A 23252-nucleotide genomic window follows, 5' to 3' on the forward strand; every position below is an offset into this window, starting at 1 on the left:
CCCCCAAAACAGACGTGGGGGTGGGCTAGTGACTGTTATGAAAAACTCTTATCGTGCGCAGTGTTCCTCTATCTCCCCGGGTATTTATACCAGCTTTGAAGCCCAACTTATCCACCTTGACTGGAACAGTCCTATTTGCCTAGGGCTGATTTACCGTCCTCCACACTCAGATAAAGACTTTCTTCAGCAATTCACCGACTTCATTGGTAATATTGTCACCAAATTTGATCGTTTCTTACTGCTGGGTGATTTTAACGTTCATGTTTGCTGTCAGTCAAACCCTCTTTCGAGGGATTTTCTTAATTTAATTGAGGCTTTTAAACTGATACAGTGGGTTAAAGGTCCCACTCATATTCATAGACATACTCTGGACTTTATCCTCTCTCATGGAGTTGATATTACTGATGTTATTGTTTCTGATTATATGCCCTCTGATCATAAGCCTGTTTTATTTTCCATGTGTCTTCCAAGCCTTCCTCTTGCTTCTTCCAGAGTGACATCTCTGTCTAGGGTTTATTCCCCTCAGTTCAACATCAAGTTTAGTCAGTGTTTCACAAAGTCTTGCTCCCATCTACTCTTGGACTCCCCATTATCAGACTTGCATGCGGATGAACATCTCAGTCTGTTACAAAATGCCTGGCTTATTGTAATAGATGAAATTGCCCCTCTGAAGCCTCTTAAGCTCAAACCTAAATCTGAAGTGTGGCATACCACTGAGACACGGCTACTGAGACAGACTTGTAGAAAGGCTGAGCGAAAGTGGAAAAAAGACAACTTAAACATTTCTTTACAGCTGTTCAAAGACGGTTTATCGGCTTATCAGAGAGCCACCAAATCAGCTAAGGCGACCTATTTTTCTAAGGTATTTTTACATAATCAGTCTAGACCTAAGGTGCTGTTTTCTGTTATTAACTCTGTTGTCAATCCCCCGGTTAACTCTGTGGCAGTTGCCTCTGTCGCAAAAGCTTCTCAAGGTTTTTTGAGAAGCTTTGTGAAAGCTTCTCAAGGTTTTTTAAAGACAAAGTAAGCTCTGGGAGCTTACAGTATATTTTATCTACCAAGTAGCCTGTTCTCCTGCCGTTGTCTGCATCCTGGAAGGTTTTTGAACCAGTTTCTATTCAGTCACTCAAAGATACTCTCACTAAACTAAAACCATCTTTTTCTCCATATGATGCTATTCATCCTAGATTTTTAAGACAAATCATTGATTCGGTTGGACCAGGCCTAGTGTCCTTTTTTAATATATGTCTCTCGACAGGCGTGGTTCCTACTAATTTGAAAGTGGCTACTATCACTCCTCTCCTCAAGAAGCCCTCACTCGATCCGTCTGTTTTAAAAAATTATCGTCCTATCTCTGTTCTACCATTTGTGGCTAAGGTCTTAGAAAAGATTGTGTTTCTTGAACTCCAATTTTTTCTTGCTTTAAACAGCTTGTTTGAGCATTTTCAATCTGGTTTTAAGGCGGCCCACAGTACTGAATCAGCCCTCTTGAGAGTGTTAAACAACATCCTTTTAGCCACTGATACGGGGGATTCTGTGGTCCTTGTTCTTTTAGATTTATCAGCTGCTTTCGACATTATTAGTCACTCAATATTATTACATAGACTAGAGTCTTGGGTGGGTCTCTCTGGCATAGTTTTAAAGTGGTTTCAGTCATTTTTATCCGACAGAAAATATGTGGTTAAGATAGGAGATTTTTTCTCATTGACTTCTTCTTTTCCCTGTGGTCTTCCACAAGCCTCTGTGCTGGCTCCTCCTCTATTCTCATTGTACATGCTACCTCTGGCCTCCATTTTTAGGAAACATAGGGTATCTTTCCACTTTTATGCTGACGACACGCAAATCTACTTACCTTTTAAGAAAAATGATGACCTGCCCATGACTACTTTGTTATTCTGCTTGGATGAAGTTAAATCTTGGTTATCTCATAATTTTTTATCCCTTACTGAAAAGAAAACCGAGGTGATAGTCTTGGGCCCTTTGGAACACACGAAGGCCCCTGATCTTGATCTAGGTCCTCTATCAGCCTTTAGATCCTCTGAGGTTCGGAATTTAGGTTTCCTATTGGATGATTCACTAAAACTTGAGAAACAAATCTCTACCGTGATTGGATCTAGCTTTTATCAGCTCCGTACGCTCGCAAAGATTAGACCTTTTCTCACTGATAAGACTCTAGAGATGGCCATTCATGCTTTCATTACAACCCGCCTTGACTATTGTAATTCTCTCTATTATGGTATTTCTAAATCTCAAATCGCCCGTCTTCAACTGGTCCAGAACGCCGCTGCTAAATTTCTCTTGAAAAAGAAAAAAAGGGATCATGTGACTCCGCTTTTGAAAGCCCTTCATTGGCTGCCTGGTTACTTCCGAATTCATTTTAAAATTTTACTATTTGTGTTTAAATCGTTACACCAGCAAGCACCCCTTTACTTATCTAAATTACTGCACCACCATACCCCCCTGAGAAGTTTGAGATCTTGTGACCTGAATCTCCTCTTAATCCCACACTCCAGACTTAAGCGTAGAGGTGACCGTGCTTTTTCGGTTATTGGGCCTCGTCTTTGGAATGACTTGCCAATTGATATCCGAATGGCTCCTAGTTTACCTATTTTTAAATCCCTTTTAAAAACCTATTTGTTTTCCATGGCTTACTAGGCGCTACTGTGCCTACGAGTTTGGTCAGTCTCACGGCTGTTTTAAATGTGCTATATAAATAAACTAAACCTAAACTAAACCTAAACCTATACACGGCCATATCTCGCCTCTTCATGCACTCCACCATGGAAAGGCCTATGTTGTTTAGCTGCTCCTCACACTGCTTTTTTGCTGTCTGACACAATTGCTGCATCTCCACCTGGACATTCTCCAGTTTACGTTGGTAGCTTAATACCTCTGTGTTGTGGAGGCATTGCACATGACGTCACGTCACACACTCCAGCAAGACTTTTAAATAAAATAGCATTTTTGGTTGATAAGGTTGTGATAAGTAGACGAAGATGTCCGTGATAGAGACTTAAGATTCGAGTGAAATGTCACAACCAAGCACCAGCGAGAAAGGTAACAGCACCAGGAAGGTAACAGGAATGATTGAAATCCTAGTTTGATTGCCTAGTTACGGACTCCTGGCCAGCGGGGGGAGCCAAAAAAACTCTGGAAAAGAGTACAGTCCTGGTTGAAAAATAGGCAAGTCTTGGTTTACGAGTACCGAGTATCATGTATCATGCATGCACTTCTTGCGCTGCTAAATTGTGGGTAATCGTCTCCCCTGCTGGGTCTCTCACTGGTATAATCAACAACCATGCAAGCGCGTACTGTTTACTACAACATTGTGACCACAGTAAAGCATATTTCATTTTGTTTATATGCGTGTGTGTATAGTGCGTGTGTACTGTTTATTATAACACGGTTGTCTCATTAGAAGGTTAAATATCCATTTTCTCCTCAGCATGTCATTATGTGCACATAATTTGACACTGTGCCGTTTCACACTCTCTCTCTCTCTCTCGCCTTTAGCGTGTGTGTGTGTTTGTAAACCAACACAGTGTCAAATTATGCGCGCGCACACATAACCACAGACCCAAACACACACAGCGCCTGCACACATAAACGGAAATACTTATCTGTCGGGATATATTTTTAGGTTTTTTTAAAGGTAAAGTGCAGGTTAATTTGTTTTATTTTTACTTTATATTTTTTATTATTTTTATGGGTTTTTTTTGGACTGTGGAACGAATAATTACTTCTCATGGAAAAATTTCAATTTGGTTTACGAAGGTTTTGGAATACGAGCCCGCTGCCAGAATGAATTATGTTCGTGATCCAAGGTTCCACTGTACTTTTATATTAAAACACTCCTATATCAAAGTCAACAATTCGTTCCACAGCCCAAAAATATTAATATAAAAATAGTTAATAATAAATAAAAAGTGAAAATAAAACAAATTAACCTGTACTTTACCTTTGAAAAGAATCGTGGCGGTAGTGATTAAGACAAGAGAGAGGAGAGGAGGAAAGGAGGAAGGGGGGCCTTCACACACACCCACTAGGACAACTTTCTCACTCACACACATAAACACACACACATACACAAACACACACACACCAGTTTACCAAATAAAGGCTCAAATACAAAATAAGAGATGCTTTACATGCACACACATGGTCACAGTGTTTATAATGAACATTACGATTACCCACAATTCCGCAGCACGAGATAGAGAAAAAACATTTGACTCGGTGTCAAAACGTGTCAAAAAAGAAGGGCATGCGTGATACATGATGCTTGATGATATTCATGAAATCAAGACATGCTAATTTTTCAAGTCAAAATTTATTAAAATTTTTTTCTCGCAAACCGGGCCACTCGCAATCCAATGTTTCACTGTAGATAAAATACATACCGTACATCACAAGAGAGTACACCCCTCACATTTTAGCAACTACTTTTTATATGTTCGTAAGAGACAATACTATAGAAATATAAAATTGAATAAACTTTAGTCAATGTGTAGCTTGTATAGCAATACAGATTTACTGTCCTCTAACAATAACTCAACATGCAGACACAAAACTGTGTCCAAAGTGTCAATATCCTCTGAGAACTGTTTTTATCTAGCACGGCCTTAATTCTCCTGGGCCTTGAATTCACCATGTACATGTTGCTGCTGGGATCCTCTTTCACTCCTTCATAATGACATCACGGAGCTGCTGGATGTTAGATACATGGCCTTCGCCACCTCCTGCTTGAGGATGCTCCACAAGTGCTCAGTACAGTTAAGGTCTGGAGACATACTCGGCCACTGACAATCACATCAACATGCTGAATAGGTCATGTGACTTTGCATGGTTAAAGATGCACAGCTGCCATCACTTAGGGTGTACTCACTTTTGTTGCCAGCTTTTTTGACAATGACTGTGTGTTGAATTATTATCAGAGGAAATTAAATCTAAACTGTTATACAAGCTACACATTGATGACTATGAAGCGGTTTTGTTAGTCTCCACAATTATAGTCCTGTAGTAATGTAGGATTTTCTACTTCGAATAAACAACTTGAGGACACGTAAAAATGGAAAAGTTTGACTTTTAAAGAACTAAACCAAATGTATTTAAACAGTAAAAATATTTTCTTTTCCAGGATGTTGCACAAACTGGCATGGAGAATGTATAATAAGTTAAAGTATACATTACCGTTTAAAAGTTTGGGGTCACTTTTTAATTCTATGATCGTTCCTGATTTTATTTCTTTCTACATTGTAAAGGAATGCTGAAGGCGTCCAAAAAATGCATTAATCTCTTTTGATCAGTTAATGGTGAGATGTTTCTGCTACTTCTGCTTTGTAAAGACTTCATAACGCCTCTAATCTAAGGTGCGTATTCCATATGTGTTAGTTTATAGTTTTGAATTCCCCAGTATTGTTGTAGAATTCATTGTTGATTCATTCATTTACCTTTATTGAACCAGGAAAAAAACTCACTGAGATTAACATCTCTTTTCCAGGAGTGTCCTGGCCAAGATAGGCAGCCAAATAACAACATACATTACAAAGAAGACAGTTTACATATTAAAAACAATCACACACAATTTGATTTCTCTCTAAGTTACACAATAAGGACTTTTAAAAAAAAAACATTAAGTGACACTAAGTTCTGTAACTTTATCCCCTTTTGAAGAAGATTCCAATCTAAAGTAGCAGCATATTTAAAAGAAGTTTTACCAAGTTCAGTCCTAACAAAAGGCACACAAAGATTGTAATTTGATTGAGAACGTAGTGAGTAACTCCTAAATGAAGTCCTTTGTATAAGACAGCAGAGATAAATTGGTAAACAACCCAAAATTGCTTTATATATCAACAAATCCCAATGCATTTTTCTATGGATACTCAAAGAAGGCCATGCAACTCTATTATATAATTCACAATGATGTGTTGAAAATTTACATCCAGTAATAAATCTTAGAGCTCCATGATACAGAGCATCCAATGATGAAAGAAGATAAGAAGGGGCATGCTGATAAACTACATCCCCATAATCAAGAACTGGTAAAAACCTAGCAGAAACTATTTCTTTCTTAACCTTAAATGAAAAACATGACTTATTTCTAAAATAAAAACCAAGCTGCTTCTTTAATTTATTTTGCAAATACTTGATATGTGAACTAAAACGCAATGTGTTGTCAATAATAATGCCCAAGTATTTGTATTCCAACACCGACGTAACTTGGCTCCCCTGATAAGTTTGAAGTACAATAGATTTCTCTGAGGTTATAGAATTTGAAAATAGCATACACTTTGTTTTGTCAATATTTAAAACCAACTTCAAAGCACAGAACTTATTTTGAATTGTATCAAAAACAGACTGTAAAGAAGCCACAGATTGTTGCTTAGAAGGAGCTGAGCAATAAACAATGGTATCATCTGCATAAAAATGGAACTTTGCATTATCAATATTAAAATGTAAAAAATAAATCACTAAACAAAAACAAAGAAATTTTTAAGTGACCTCAATTTTTTGAACGATAGTGTATATTTAACTTAATGTCTTCTAATTTAAAATAGTAATTTCCAAAATCAAACAAAAAATTTAAATAATGTGCAGAAACAAATAGAACAGAGACAGTATGCATGATGTTTATTTAGTTTTATGGGGGGGGGTCACAGTTTTTATGATGTTAAACCTGTTATGCCTTGTCAATAACAAATGAAAAAATCATGGAATTATTTAGGGGAAAAAAATCGAGTAAGAAATGTGTTCACAGAAAGGAATAAAAATTAGAAAATTGGTAAACAAATCTTCTGAGTTCCATATCAGCTTCTATATATATAAGCAAATTTTTATCACTTTTTTGACTTTTCTTTTTTTATAGCCATCTCATCACTGATTCACAGTACACACTTAAACCACAGGGTAGATGGGTTGTGTGGCAATGCCACACTGGTTACTCTTGTTTCTGGACATCCTGATGTAGCCGTTTTCACCCCAGGCAGTACCCCAGCTGTTAATAAAAAGAAATATATTTTTATAATTGACTTTATTGTGTAGCTTTGTATGAAGATATTGTATATAATAACTAGAATACTTTCATTATATTGTGTGTGTATATATATATATATATATATATATATATATGTGTGTGTGTGTGTGTGTGTGTGTGTGTGTAGAATTACAGTACTTCAGTTTTGATTTTGGTAGTTTTTATGACAAAAAAAAAATCAACTTGTAGAAAATGTAGTTATTATTTTAAAAAGTTTATATATAAACTTAAATAGTTGCTTTACCTGTTTTTGACCACCCAGTAGCCAGTAGTCGAGAGAGAAGAACCACTGCCGCCTTTGCCATAACCAACAACCAGGGCAGCATGATTCACATCAGTGCTGCTACACAATAGCTCATTGTAGATGCCTTAAATTAAGCAAATAACTGAAAATGTTAACATGAACATGCAATTTATTAAAACTTGAAAATGAATGGTTTTTAAAATGTTTTACAAAGAAAAATCTGAAAACTGTGCCATGCATTTTTATTTAGCCTCTTTTAGTCTTGTCACTTAATTAGTAAATAGATTTCACCTGTATGTAATTTAATCTCAGTATAAATACAGATGGTCCGTAAAGCCCTCAGAGGTTTGTTAGAAAACATTTGTGAACAGTCAGCATCTTGAAGCCAAAGGAACAGACCAGACAGGTCAGGAAAAAAAGTTGTGGAGTTTAAACGGTTAGGTTACAAGAAATGTTTTTATAGCCAAGAAGTCGATGGTAACTCTGGAGGAGGTCAACAACTCAGGTGGGAGAATCACCACAACTTTATCCCTGACCAGTCTGTCTGGGAGCCTCTGAGGGCTTCACAGAACAGCTATATTTATAATGAGATTAAATTACACACATGTAAACTCCATTTACTAATTAGCTGACTTCTAAAGGCAATTAATTTCACAGAATTCAGTTAGGGGTGTCAGAGTAAAATGGGCTGAATATAAATGCACGCTACACTTCTCAGATTTTTATTTGTAAAACAAACAAACAAAAAAAACATTTGAAAACCGTGTATCTTTTTTTCTTTTAATTCACATTCATTATGTGCCACTGTGTTGACCTAAAATCACATAAAATCCCAATAAAATAAATTTGCGTTTGTGGTTGTAACTAGACAAAATGTGAAAAGGGCCTTTCAAAATAAATACTTTTGAAAGGCCCTGTAGCGTTACTTCATTCAATCTTCATGTATTCATACTGATTCATAAAGTTGGAACGAACAAAGACTTTTATCTATGGCAACAGAAATGGGTCCAATGGTGGCCACGGCTTCCTGTAGAGCATCCTCACCTCCTTCTACATATACATCTAGTGCAGGTGGCTCCTACAGCAGCTGGATTAAACCTGCATTTCTGATCCTGCAGAGAAAGAGAGACCCTAAATTTATTAAAATGCATATTACACGTACTGTATAACCATGTGCAAGCTTGTTGTATAAATGTTTTACAAACTAAACATGCTTGCAATATTAAAATATGTATAAAAAAATAAATGGCTAAAACGAATATGGCTCTCAAAACTAGTTGTGCTTATGCTAAATAAAGTGTTTTATGATCTACTCACACGGGCTTCATAAGGGTATGATTCTTCTGTGTCGATTCCATTGTTTTTTTTAATGTATTTAAAGGCCGAGTCGATCCTTCCTCCTTCACAACCCTTGTTCCTGTATTTCTTGGAGCAGTCTACCAACTGCTGCTCACTTAGTGACACCAGTTTGCCTGTTTTCTTAAATGTCTGTACCTCCAGTGAGCCTGTCTAAGAGAGGATAGGTGATAGATTAAAAGGTTGAAAACACAGTAAAGAGAGTGAAACAGTTTGGTTTATTCACACCTGAACCTATTGGTGCCTACTGTATATACTGTAGCAGTGGTTGGTGGAAGATCAGAAGTACAGACGCTATGTTGAAACAAGCATGTGTCACTCTGCCCTTACCGCACTGAAGGCCCAGCAAGAGTTACAATCCATCTGTTTTTTAACCTCGGTCACATAGCCCTTCTTCCTCCAGTCCACAGTAAGTGGCAGAACAGCTCCTCCTGCTTGTCGGAAAAATGTATCTGCACGGTGTTTCTTGGTCGTGTTTAAGGATATCAGGCAGCCCTTAAGTACAGACTCTTTGTACTCATTGTTATCCTGTTACAGATGGAGATAAAGTGAACAGTATTTTTTTTTTACTTTTACTCCGGCAGTAAAGAGTGTGCTTTTTGTAATAAAATGTTGCTAATTATTCACTTGTAGCAGGCATGTTATACTTCTCTTGTTTTATATATTGTTATTTGTGGGTGTGTGTGTGTGTGTGTGTCAAAAAATTACACTTGGACAATATCAACTGCAATACATTACATAATTCCAAATTATTTGTCAAAAAAAAGTAGTGAATTGGGGTACATTCAAAATAATTTTGTTTAAAATAAGTTTAATTTGTCTTTAATTTAAAGACATTAGTAAACTCACACGTAATCTGCTGTCAGCACTGCTTGTCTCACCTGCTCTATTGACATAAAGACATCTGCGCATCCTGAGGTTCAACCCGTAGACTCGTGCCCTTCACCTGGGCGCCACCGAAGCCACTGTGCTTTTATCGAGTGTACTGTAACTACACTAAGACCTCCTACCTTAATAAAGACTGTTTGTGATTGTGACATCTGGTTACCTTGTGATCCTTGTAGGTGTCTCACCTGTTACACTCTAGTCTGTATAAAGAAGCATACAGAAAATACATACAGTATACTGCAATAATCTTCTCACCATGTCTGCAAAGTAGGTCATCCCAAGCCTATAGCTCTTTATGCCCTGGTCAGCCAACACAAAATGGCACATAACTTTGAACTGGAAAGAAAAAGAATGGTTTTTTACACTTTTAGTAAAGAAAAATCTAGAGGCATGCATTTGTATTTAGCCTCCTTTACTCTGATGACAGAACAAGTCATAAAAATTCGGCCATCGTATTAATTTTCGTATTTTGTAATAGCTTTTTGTCACAGGGGAGCTGAAACAGGAGTGAACCCAGTAGCAGACAACTGTGATGTTCAGAGCTTGTTAAAAAATCACAGGCGCAGCAGGAGTAAAGGAGAGAAGCAGTGCGTGTGTGTGCCCTGCGATGGATTGGCACCCTGTCCAGGGTGTACCCTGCCTCGTGCCCTAAGCCTCCTGGGATAGGCTTCAGGTTCCGTCACCCTGAATACAGGATAAAGCGGTATAGAAGATGAGTGTGTGTATATGTATGTGCGTATATGTATATAATAGAATTACAGTAGTCCAGTTGTTTTTGGTTATTTATATGTCAAAAAATTAACTTGTAGAAAATGTAATTCTTCTTCTTATTATTATTTTTATTATTTTGTGATTATATATTAACTTAAAATTTTAATTTTAATAAGCATGTTGTGTTTCAGGATATTGCATGACTGTTCTTCTTTGTAATCAAATTCTTATAAGCATTGTGTAAATCAGTTTGCAAAACTTGTTTGACAGTTTAATTAGACCTAAGATGATTTCTTACCATTCTCACCAATCAATTAATTAAAAAAAGATTGATATATAATTATACTTTAAAAGTAAAAAAAAAAAAACTTTTAAAAAGTCATTAAGCTTGAATAAATAGCTACTTATTATTTATATTCACCTATTTTCAGGACCTGTTATAGGTGACAATGAATCATAGTACTATTATACACAGTGCTGCAGTCCTCTCAGCTATAAAATATCGAATATAATTTTGAACTGGAAGTAAAATTAATGGTTTTCCACACTTTTAGTAAAGAAAAATCTGAAAGAAGAGGCATGAATTTGTATTTAGCCTCCTTTACTCTGATGACAGGACAGGGTCATAAAAATTCATACAGGACCATCATACAGGAGTGAACCCACTAGCAGACAACTGTGATGTTCAGAGCTTGTTAAAAAATGGCAGAGGTCTAGGAAGGCAGGCGCAGCAGGAGTAGAGGAGAGAAGCAGTGCGTGTGTGTGCCCTGCGATGGATTGGCACCATGTCCAGGGTATACCCTGCCTCGTGCCCTAAGCCTCCTGGGGTGAGTAAGAAACATTAATAAATTATTTTATCCTAATAATACATAGGATAAATTAAAAATTTATATTTAATTATAAATGAAATCAAGTAGTTTATTGTGTTGGGTTTAATATTAACTGTTAAAAAAATTTATTCAGCATAAATATTTTAAGCTAAATTAAATCATTTTAAGAAAAACAGTTTTACCTTTACTAAAAAAAAAATGTTACATTAAATGAATATCTAAGAGAAATTTGGAAGAGATTGATTTATTTTTACTGAATATCCGAGACAAATTGACTAACATTAATTAAATATTTAACTGAACCTGATTTACTTTTACAGATAAGTCTTCATTTGCATCTAAATACAGTTAAATTAAAAATCGAATCTACTTAATAATATTGGATGTTACTTCATTGAAACAATTGTAATATTTCTAAGTTACTTAAATGCTTGTGCTGGGTTAACATAAAAACAACAGGAATAGCATTTAACATTTGTAACATTGATATTTATTTGCAGACAGGATGAACATTGTCCAACATTTTGCAGCATCAGAAGCTGGTGAAATGGACAGTAACTGCATACTTTAAGAGTTTTTATTTTAACATTAAAATTAGCAAACAGCATTATGAGACTATTACAAAGGTGGGCCATATTCATTATAAAGAAACATACAATATTCTGTCACTACACGTGTCCCTGTCATGTTTCTGAGGTTGGCGTGAATGTTTAGGTGGCATATTCGCAGGAGGCAAGATGTAGGTTTCCAAACTCGTGCAGTTCCCACTTAAACATAACCAAAACAAACTACAAACACAAACAGTCTTTGGGCGCATTGGCGCCCTCTAGGGGTTAACCCTCATAGTACCCCCCCCGCTAAAAATGCTCCTCCAGAGCGTTATCGGGGGTCCAGGACTCCCACCCCAATGTTCTGGGTTTGATCTGCCCACTCCTAGGCTGGGTTGCTGAACCAGCAGTACTTGATTAACTAGGCTTAAAAAATGGCCGTACTGACGCTGAATTGATGTCGCCGATGCTGGGGGAAGCGGTTGGCATTGGGGTTTTTGTGCGACACAGCCCAGCTGGCAAGACGCCCGTGGAGCTTGGCAGCAGGTGAGCTGATGCTTTGTCCATGACACTTGAAATCAGCGGAGCTGAAGCGACGTCTGCTGAGTTGGGCGGCAGCTGAGCTGAAGCGACGTTCATTGTGGCTGAGCTGCTGACACGCCGTCTGTGGAGCTGGCCGGTTCCCGAGCTGAAGCTACGCTCACTGCTCTTGGAGGGTGACGAACTGAAGCGACGCTTAATGGCAGTGGAGCTGAAGCGACACTTGCGGAGCTGAAACGACGCTCTTGAAACTCGGCAGCTGCAGAGCGGATGCAACGCCTGCTGAGCTGGGTGGCAGCGTAGCTGGGCGGCAGCGTAGGTAAAGCGACGTCTGCTGAGATGGGAGGCAGGTAAGCAGAAGCGCCGTTCATGGCGCTCGGCGGTTGAGCTGCTGACGCGCCGTCTGTAGAACTGACCGTGTTCGGAGCTGAAGCGACGATCGCGGCGCTTGACTGCTGAGCAAGCACCATGGCGCTTGGAGGCAGCGGAGCTAAAGCAACGTTTGCGGCGCTCTCGGAGCTTGGCGGTTGCAGAGCGAAAGCGACGCTCATGGCTCTTGGAGGCTGCGGAGCAGCAGCGCCGTTTGCTGACCTTAAAGGCAGCGGAGCTGAAGCGATGCTTGCGGCGCTCGGAGGGTGCGGAGCTGAAGCAACGCTCTCGGAGCTTAAAGGCAGCGGAGCGATGGCCTCAAAGCCTGGAGGCGGAGGAAGGACAATGCTCTCCAGGCTGCTCGGTGGCTGCAGAGCAGAAGTGATGTTCTTGTCGCTTAAATGCAGTGGCGTGTAGTCCTCCACGTCGGACCGAGGCGGCGGAGGTGGAGGGAACACGTTGACGTTGCCGTTGAGAATAGGCGGAGGCGGAGAAGGAGAAAGCATGACGTCCTCGATCTCGAGCTGAGGCGGAGGAGGAGAAAGCGCGCCATCCCCAGCAACGAGCAGAGGCAGGGAAAGCGCGTTGTCCTTGCCGTTTAGTGGCGGCGCGTAGTCCTCCACGTCGGGCAGAGGCGGCAGAGGTGGAGGAAAAGCGGAAGCGAATAGCAACACTCGTGGCTCTTGGAGGCTGCGGAGCTGCAGCGATGTCCTCAAAGCCGGGCTGCGGAGGAAGGACAATGCTCTCCAGGCTGCTCGGCGGCTGCAGAGCGGAAGCGACGTTCTCGTCACTTACTGGCAGTGGTGAAGGACGCGCATCATCCTCACTGCTCTGCGACGGCGCGTAGTCCTCCGCGTCGACCGGAGAAGAGAGAGGGAGAACATTCGGGCCTGCAGCGTGGTTCTCCCTAACCTGGACGAGCAGATTTTGGAGCTGTACCACCTGCTCCTCAGGTCTCGAATGCGCTCCTCGTATTGCTCTGCCCAAAACTTGCAAATATCTCCCGTGTCATTTCTCCCTCGTTGCCTCTCCATCTGGGCTTCGATTTCCCTCTAGCCACTGTCATATTTGACCTGCTCGGCCCGTACCTCTTCGTCGGTGCTTGGGATCATGCATGCCCCAGCTGCCTCACCCTTAAATGGCTTCCACCGGATGGCGAGCCTGCAGCCTTTCCAGATCTGCCGCACCTTTTTCTCTCTCTGCTCCTCGCTGTCGTTCAGCAGTTCCGCCAGCTCGGGCGAGATGGTGATTGCTTCCCAAAAAACATCCAGGGGAGAGACCTCCGCTATGCCACTTCGACGGTCTAACTTTGTCATGTTTTTGAGGTCGGCGTGAGTGTTTAGGTGGCATATTCGCAGGATGCAAGATGTAGGTTTCCAAACTCGTCTTTATTGGAATTAAAACACAAAACCAAAAGCTCCTTTCTCCGAGCACTAGTGAACTTTACTAATTTACTTTGTCAAACATAAACATATTCACTAACAACACCAATAATATACATAACTACAACAAAAGCTAGACGCCTAACTGATGTTCAGTCAGGCTATTTATAATTAACTTAATTACGTTCCTCGGTTCAGGTAAATGCCTACGTCACCTGACCGAGGTGCAACCTGGGACATGCAGTTCCCACTCAAACATAACCAAAACAAACTACAAACACAAACAGTCTTTGGGCGCATTGGCGCCCTCTAGGGGTTTACCCTTACAGTCCCCTTTCATTTTATTGTTTATATTGAGCTCAATTCAAAACACAAAAGGTAAATCTTTAAGTTAATTACTTCCCTCTAGAGCAACGGTTAACTGCTGCAGTTAGGCACTCAGTGTCAAGCACAGCTAATCACTCGTTAAAATGGGGCATAGATATCTATACTGACTAGATGTCGCCTTGGGCCTCTAAGCATACGTCAACATCGCCGCCATCTTGGGTCAGGGATCTGAAGAAACGCCAAAGTTTCCTGGGATTCAAATCAACTCTGAAGATGCCGAACTTTTGTGCTGCATATGGATGTTCGAACGAAAGAAATGAAAAAAAAAAAACAGCAAGGGATAACATTTCACAGGTGAGAATGTGTTTTATGCGTTTTATGACATTGTGGTTACGAAATTATATTGTTCCAGTGTCATGTTTCAGTCCTTTCTCGACGACCGCACGTAGTTAATCCATGCTTACGTAAGTTAGTTAGTTAGTTAGTTAGTTAGTCACCCATGCTAGTGCAAGTTGTTTTTGCCAGTTATGAAAACAAACAATATACAGAATGTATTTACATCGATGTAATATGATGGTAAGATGTTGGAAATTTGTCCACACAGTGTCATTGTAGTCTGTAAAGTTATTTTGCTTGACAAGTTCATGTCTGTTACTGTTCATGGTAATAACCACGAAGTTAATGTTATCAAATGAAAGAAAGACCTAGGTAACATTAAGTTATGTTAATGTAAGGTGAAGAAAACCAACAATGAATATAATATAATTGCGAGATAGTAAAGAGTTGCCTAAAGTTTGTGTCAGTGTTAGTTTGTAAAGTTAATCGTTAATGTGAATGACGACATTCACACATAAACCATAACCATATGAAGAACGATACCGGTTGGGGTCACTTTTAGAGCGATTTGAGAACGATAAAAAGCTAGAAGCTAATAGTCAATTAGAACCCATCACATTTTAGCCATTCATTATTTGACACTTGGAGAGATTTTGCTTGTTAATGGTCAGTGTGGACGCTTTTATTGCTATGGTTAGTTATTGCTGTCGTCCTCCCTGGTGAATGAATGCCCATTTACACTTCTATCACGTGGCTATGTCCCTTGAAGTACAATACAAAAATGCTATAGACTTTTGGGTTTGTTTTGTTTGTAGATTCCCAAGTAATAAACAGAGGCATCAGTCATGGGCAATAGCACTCAGGAGAGAGGGGTTTGAGCCAAAAAAACGCACCGTACTGTGCAGCTGTCATTTTCGGCCTAAAGATTTTGACAAGACTGGACAGACAGTCTGTTTACAGCAAGGAGCAATCCCATCCATTTTCAAGTTTCCTGATCATCTTTCAAAGGTTTGTCACAGCATTTTTTTATATTATCACAACATATTCTAATTGATTACGTGTTTCTGTAAGTTCAAACAATTTCCCTTTTTTCTAGCAGCCTAGTTCATCAAGGTTAAGCAGAACGTCAAACAAGGCAACTGAAGAATCTCCACAGTTATGGTCTAACATGCCTCTCATGAGATTTGTAGGACAGTACCTCTTTCATAAGTCAATCTTTGTAAGTGAAGTGATTTATCACCTTTGGATGCTTGGTGGCTGTAACAGTGACATTTTTAAAAGTTAGGAGACAGTATTAAAGTTACCGAGTTGCTACTGTAAATATTTTTCAGGATCATCAGTATGCCCTTGAGCCAGTGAAAGCAAAAGAGAAGTTGGCCATGTATCAAGAGAACATGAAGAAGTTATCACGGGACTTGAGAAATGCGAAGGACCGGAAAAGGAGACAAAAGAAGACAGTGAGCTCCTTGTTGGAGGATTAAAAAAAAAAAAAAATGTTAACAGAGGAACTGGAACAAAAGCTGGATTTCTACTCTGGTTGGTTGACTCGTTCCCTCTCTCTCTCTCTCTCTCTCTATCTCTTTGCACGTGTAGCATTTATAATTTAGTAGTATTATGTCTCATCTCACCCAGTTTGATTGCCATCTCAATATTGTTTTTGATTATTTACCTAAGAAATGTTTTTCAGTTGGTTGTAGAAAAAAATGCATCTGAACAAGTTGTCTCTAAATCAATATGTATCTGTGAAACTATAATATTTCATTGAGCCCTCCAGACCTCCTAGTTGAACTATTTAAGCATGACCATGCCTTCACTCCTACTCAACAGGAATTTGCCTTAACATGGCATTTATATTGACCTAAAGCCTACACGTACTTGAGAGAAACCATGAAGATTCCACTCACATCCTCACACTCTTCTAAAGTAAATATAATAGTTTCTACAATTTTACATTTGTCAGAACTAGATGAAACTGATATGTCAACATGTATTGTTTGCTTTACCTATAACAGATGGTTGCAGACTGTGGATGCCAAACCTGGATTAAACACATCACTCTTAGACATGCTACAGAGACAGAAAAACGAAGACCTTGCTGGGTATGGTCGAGTGTGTCTTGTCTTTAATGGCATGTCCATAAGAAAACAAGTTCAGTATGACTCTCACAAACAGACAATGGTTGGTTTTGAGGATCTCGGCAGTGGGATAGATGAGACTACTGTGGCACGTGAAGCTCTAGTGTACAGTATATGGTTGTTGGATTACAAGGTCACTGAAAAATGCCCATTGCCTTTTACTTCATCAGCTCACTTAAAACAGAAACACAGAATTTTGCTTCTGCACGCCTTGGAGGCACTTCGTGAATGCGGCATCAAAGTTGTGTGCATCACAATGGATGGACATATCTCAAACATTAACATGTATACAATGCTCGGATGCCAGCTAAAGTTAAATCATCCTTTCTAGACACATTTAGTTCACCCTTCCTCAGGGGAAAATGTGTTCATGATCATGGACCCTTGCCATTTGTTAAAATTGGCTAGGAACATGTTGCAAGCTTACAGCTTAATCGTCAGTCCTGCAGAAACAATTAAGTGGAAATACATATCATAGTTGAACGATGTTCAGGAACACGAGGGTCTTCATGCGGGCAACAAAATTACCAAAAAGCACATAAATTTTAAGGGGCAGAAAATGAAACTGTCAGTGGCGGCCCAGACACTGAGTCGATCGATGGTGATGGCTCTTCGCATGCTGGACATCCGCGGTTTGAAGAATCGTCTTCTACGATTGTTTTTTTTCAGGTAATTTTTTATTTATTTTGGAAATGAAATGTGCAAAAAGTACGATAAATGTTTTTCTAAAGGTGGACGTTTCCACTCTTGTTCTATGTAAATCTTCGTCTTCATCCCTCAGCTGGTGTTTCAAGCACTTAATCCCTTTGAACAGTTTTTTCTCTCAGTAAATGCCTCTGGCATCAAGATGGTCTTTGCTCAAACAACCTTTTCCCTTACCTAACAGGCTGATTCTTCCAGGCTACCACATTACCATAGAGATGCCGTTCAGTCATGCCTCCTAACCTAAAGCCTGTTCTCCCCAAGGCAGGGTTGCTATATCCAGTCATTCTCCTGAACAAGCAACCAACTGCTAACATCATATATCCTAACAGGTCTACCTTTCCCTCAACAAAGTGGTTAGTGAGCATTAGAGTACTTCATACGTCTTGCTTGTAGAACTTGTAGAGCTTGTAGAGCATTGTAATTGTGTTCCGTTGAGTCTGGTTTTCATCTGTCAATGATGGGCCTGTCTGTGGAATGTAAATCATAACCAGCTATAGTAAGGAATGTTTGTGTTAAAGGTGATTGACAGATTGATCGACGTTATGAACAGCAAAAACCCACATGCAAGAGGCTTCAAGGCTCCACTAAGTTTGCGCAACTCAATCAAATCAATCAATCAAACTTTATTCATAAAGCACTTTAAAAACAACAAGGTCGGCCAAAGTGCTGTACACCGCCTAACAAGAATAGGTTACATCACAAATGAAATAAGTGTCAGTTTAAATAAACACAAGAATATCAGTCAACAAATCAAACTGAGTTGAAAGCAAGAGTAAAAAGGTGTGTTTTAAGTGATGACTTAAAAAACATAAAAGATTCAGTTTGTCTAAGATGCAACGGCAGATCATTCCATAGTTTAGGACCCGCGACAGAAAGGGGAAGACATGTTAGGTTTTATGTCTGAAACCCGAGCTTACTTGACCAAGTTGAGGCTGAACAATGGCTCTCCACTTCATTGCTTATTATTATTATTATTTTTTTCTATAAGGAAAGGTAAATACGTACCTGGTACATAGTGTATCATTATATACATTGCAACTGTTCTCCTAATTAAAGATGCTATCAGCAAGTACAAACATTTTTTAGACCAGTAGAATCTAATAGTCAGTAGAGGTAGCCAATCTTCTCTGTGAACTAGAATTTCCATTGCTCCCAAAACATCAGCATACTAGGTATTTACCTTCACTTGTTATAATGAGTAAGAAAACAAGAGTTTTAAAGAGTAACAGTACAACCATAGAGTAGATATAGAGTGTGTCTGGTTTTTTACATACTCTGATCTTTGACCCAAAGAAATCACTTATAGATTTACTCTTTAAAACGTCTTGATCAAGTTCTTTGTTCATATCCTTTTTTTTTTTTTGACGTTGTGTGTTCAAAAAACATCTGCTTGCTGTTCCAGTGTTGTTTGGTTCCTTTATCGAAGTGTTTACTTGTAAAACATGTGGACTTCATTTCAGAGAAAATTTTAGGTAATGTATTGAGAAGTTATTTCCTTCATTCCACATCAATAGGTCTACCTATCTTTCTCTGGCTTCTATCCTTCTACTCAATGTTCTTGTAACTTTATTATAAATGTTCTCAACAAGGTCACATTGCAAAGCCTACATTTTACATGCTCAGATGGGTGAGAAATAAATGAGTAGAGAGATAAATTGGATAAATGAGTAGAGAGATTTCACATGCACTACGTGACATTTTAACAAGACATCACACTGACTAAAAGGAGGTTTGTTGGGGCAGGGAGTGGTAAGAGCTTCAGTCACTGAAACTCACTCTGACCTGACATTACATTTAGATCCTTTTCCCCTTTAATTTGTCTCACTTAACCTAGTATGTTGAAGTTCAAATAATGCAATGCTATTTACAATTGTTATGACTCCGATATGCTAGTTGTGTCTGTCAGATTTCTCTCTCTGCTCCTGTGTGTTGGACCTGTCTGTTTTAGGTGGGTGTGGCCTGTTAATCAGCTGAAGCTCCGGATTGGTCCTACTCTACATCCTAGCCTGATATAAGGACCACCCCAAACACTCAGCGGAGGCCCATTTTTGAGCCTCTTTGAATCTGATTTGTTGTGTGCTAGTAGTTACAAAATTCTGATTGACTGTCGTATTTTTTTGTCGTTTGTTTTTGAGTGTTGTGCCAGAGAGAAAGAGAGTTTGTGTGTTATAGTCTGTATTGTCTTTGTTAAACTCTGTATTGACTGACTCTCCCGTTTATCTGAACCTTTGCCTGTTTTGACTATGATATGGAGTCAGGTAAGCAGGTAAGCTAATTTGTATTTTGTTTTCTTTAGTTGAATTCAGGTTATTTAGGTTTAAAACAAAGTCTGTTTTGTTTATTGTTTTGGCCTGGTCTTTCCCTGAAGATAAATCCCGTGTAAATAAAAAGGTGAAAATAAACCCTTTAACTTATCTCTCTGGTGTGAGCTCATTTAGTTCTCTCTTTCTGTTGCGGCTAACCCCTAGACGGTCGTAACAGAAATTGGGGGCTTGTCTAAAAAAAAAAAAAAAAATTTTTCAAACATATTTGGATTTTTGGTCGTCGTGTTAACTTTGTAAAATTGGCTTTGTGTACATTCGTTTGCCTAGTGGTTTTCACTTTGAGGTGGAGGAAATTAGATATGGCTTCAAAATTTGAATTAGATTTGTTTGCAATTCAACCATCAGTAGACCAGTTAAATATTTGCCGAAAAGAGGATTTATTGGCGATTGCAGATTTATATTGCATCCAGGTTACTCGTGGTGCCAGGAAACAGGAAATCAAGGAAGTGATTTACAGGCATTTGATTGAACAAGGAACTTTGTTGGAGGAAGGTGAGGCGGGTGTTGCAATTCAAATGTCAGCTTCCGTAGACGAGGGGAAGGAGTTCCCCAAACCTGGGAAACTGACTGGCATAGATCCCGCTAACATTCCTTCTCCAAACGATCCCTTGCTGGCAATCAGGTTGAAGGAGCTGGAGATAGAATTGAGCAAACAGCAGTATCAGAGCCAATTGTTGCATGTGCGCGCAGTTGAACTCGAAACTCAGCGAGCGATCCGGCTCAAGGAGCTAGACTTGGAGCTAATCTCCAAGCAACCTACTCAACCCCCAGCTGCCGTTGCACCCAGCGTACCTGCGTCACCGCCTGTTAATGCATCCACTCCGAGCCCTATTCCGGCACCACGACGCACTTTACAAGTAAGTGAACCTGAATGTGATATTAGCAGACAAATTGCGTTAGTTCCGATGGTTCGTGAAAGTGAAGTTGACACACATTTTCCTGTTTTCGAACGCATTGCGGCTACTTTGAAATGGCCACGGAATATTTGGCCGCTTCTGTTACAATGTAAACTAGTCGGCAAAGCGCAGGAGGTCTGTTCTGCCTTAACACTTGAACAGAGTTTAAATTATGAAGAAATTAAAAATGCAGTGTTGCGTGCTTATGAGCTGGTTCCCGAGGCATACCGACAGAAATTCCGCCACCATATGAAAACCGCTAGTCAAACATTTGTTGAATTTGCAAGAGACAAAGCCAATTTGTTTGAGAAATGGTGCGCTGCCACTAAAGTTGTTACATTCGCACAATTAAGAGTTAATACTATTGGAAGAATTTAAGAATTGTCTTCCAGAGAAAATCGTGATCTATCTGAATGAACAGAAAGTTTCTTCTCTTTCTGAAGCTGCTGTGTTTGCTGATGAGTTTGTGCTTACTCATAAAGTAACTTTTCCGTCGCCCGCCAAGCGTAATCTTTTTGACCGTGTTCGCAGTTCTAAGGATACCCCAGTAGTATCTAAGAACGATTCGAGTGTAGTAAAAGAGGAAAATCGTGAGTGCTTTTACTGTCATGAGGTAGGACACCTCATCGCCATGTGTCCCACCTTGAAACGTAAAAATAGCAAGACAAAAGTTTCTAAAGGTGTTGGTTTGATTGAGCGGCCCCTTGTTTCTCCCATGAGGGAGAATTCGTACACAACTACTGAACCTGTCTTTGAGCCCTTTATTTTTGATGGTGTTGTTTCACTTAATAACCTAGACTCCAAGACAAAAAGAATTCTCATCCTTCGTGATACTGGCGCATCTCAATCCATGATCTTGGAGAATGTGCTGCCATTTTCAGAAAAGTCAAGCTGTGGTTCTAGCGTCTTATTGCAAGGCATTGATCTTTCTGTGGTTAAAGTTCCATTACACAATGTCTATTTGCGTTCTGGGATTATTTCAGGCAAAGTTAAGTTGGCGGTTCGGTCTGAGTTGCCTGTTAAGGGTGTTGCGCTCATACTGGGAAACGATTTAGCTGGCAAGAAGGTTTTTTGTTTACCTGAGGTTACAGATGTTCCTGATGTACAGGATGATTCTTTGCAGGAACTATTCCCTAGTGTATTTAGTGATTGTGTGGTGACTCGAGCTTAAGCTTAAAAATTTAAAGACACCATAGATTTGTCTAAGACCTTCTTGTGTGCTGACAATTCTGTTGAGACTAATGATGAAGGTGAATTAGTTGAAGTGAAAATGTGTGAACTTCCCAGTGTTGATTTACCATTCGGAAAAGCCATATTAATTAAGGCCCAAAGTGCCGATCAAACTTTGTGTTCCTGTGTTGCAGCTGCTGTCGAGCCACGCGTTTTGCCAGAGCATCCAGTTGCCTACTATTTTGACGATGGTGTCCTAATGCGCAAGTGGTCTCCACGTCATGTCACCGATGACTGGGGAACTGTGTTTCAGGTTGTCATTCCAAAACCTTTTCGAGAGCAAGTTTTGAGCACTGCACACGACCACGAACTTTCTGGGCACGTAGGTATTCGAAAAACTTATGATAGGTTGTTGAAACATTTCTTTTGGCCTTCGATGAAATCTGACGTCGCCAAATTTTGTAAATCTTGTCATGCATGTCAATTAACTGGCAAGCCCAATCAAGTTATCCCCCCGGCCCCATTGAGACCAATACCAGTAATTGGTGAACCATTCGAACGGGTTTTGGTTGATTGTGTTGGACCCTTACCCAAAACTAAATCTGGAAATTCGTATTTGTGAACGCTAATGTGTGCCTTGACTAGATATCCTAAAGCAATACCCCTACGCTCACTTAAAGCTCATGCCATTGTTAAAACGATCGTCAAATTCTGCACTACTTTTGGGATACCTAAATATACAGTCTGATCAAGGAACAAATTTCATGTCTAAAGTTTTTGCCAAAGTAATGAAGAAATTAAACATCAGACATCAAGTATCTAGTGCCTATCACCCTCAGTCCCAGGGTGCTCTCGAACGATTTCATCAGACTCTCAAATCTATGCTCCGAACGTTTTGTGTTGAACAACAAAAAGAATGGGACGAAGAAGTCCCATTGTTGTTGTTTGCTATTCGCACTACAACTCAAGCTTCCCTCGGTTTCAGTCCGTCAGAGTTAATTTTTGGGCACACAGTACGTGGTCCCTTGAAGATCTTGCAAGAGCAAATTCTCTCAGCTGACCATCCCTCTAGTACTAAGAGTGTTTTGGATTATATTAGCTCGTTTCGTGATCGATTGCATCAATTGTGGAAATTGGCAAAATGCTCGCTTGATGCTGCACAAGAACAGATGAAAACCCGATATGACCAAAAGGCAGTCCCACGCTCATTCCAAACTGGTGACAAAGTTCTGGTTTTACTTCCTGTGCCTGGGTCAGCTCTTCAAGCTAGATTTACTGGCCCCTATGAGATAAAAGAGAAGTTGAGTGGCACTGACTGTTATTTCCACCCCTGATCGTAGGAGAAAGACACGTGTCTGTCATGTTAACATGCTGAAAGCATATGTGACACGTTCTGACTCTAAGGGTAAGACTCCCCTCCTTACGATTGCCCCGGTAAGTGTTCCACTCTGAGTATTC

At 39.7% G+C, this 23252-nt stretch overlaps 1 protein-coding gene and 1 pseudogene across 2 annotated transcripts in view; one reads left to right on the forward strand and one right to left on the reverse strand.

Annotated features, from left to right (window-relative positions):
• Window positions 1-6894: 6894 nt before the first annotated feature.
• On the reverse strand, window positions 6895-12249 carry LOC128535710 (procathepsin L-like; annotated as a pseudogene).
• A 2241-nt stretch (window positions 12250-14490) lies between these two features.
• LOC128535427 (THAP domain-containing protein 2-like) overlaps window positions 14491-23252 on the forward strand; it is a 67004-nt gene continuing 58242 nt past the window's right edge. The window contains exons 1-4 of one of the 2 annotated variants that reach the window (XM_053509323.1): window positions 14524-14582; window positions 15380-15572; window positions 15661-15750; window positions 15896-16045. In XM_053509323.1, the coding sequence (XP_053365298.1) occupies window positions 14524-14582; window positions 15380-15572; window positions 15661-15750; window positions 15896-16045 (492 nt within the window). Of the gene's footprint in view, window positions 14583-15379; window positions 15573-15660; window positions 15751-15895; window positions 16046-23252 lie in introns of those variants that run through there. The other variant, XR_008361851.1, reaches the window with a different exon arrangement.

Source organism: Clarias gariepinus, chromosome 13 (assembly GCF_024256425.1).
Source record: "Clarias gariepinus isolate MV-2021 ecotype Netherlands chromosome 13, CGAR_prim_01v2, whole genome shotgun sequence".
Lineage (NCBI taxonomy): Eukaryota > Metazoa > Chordata > Actinopteri > Siluriformes > Clariidae > Clarias > Clarias gariepinus.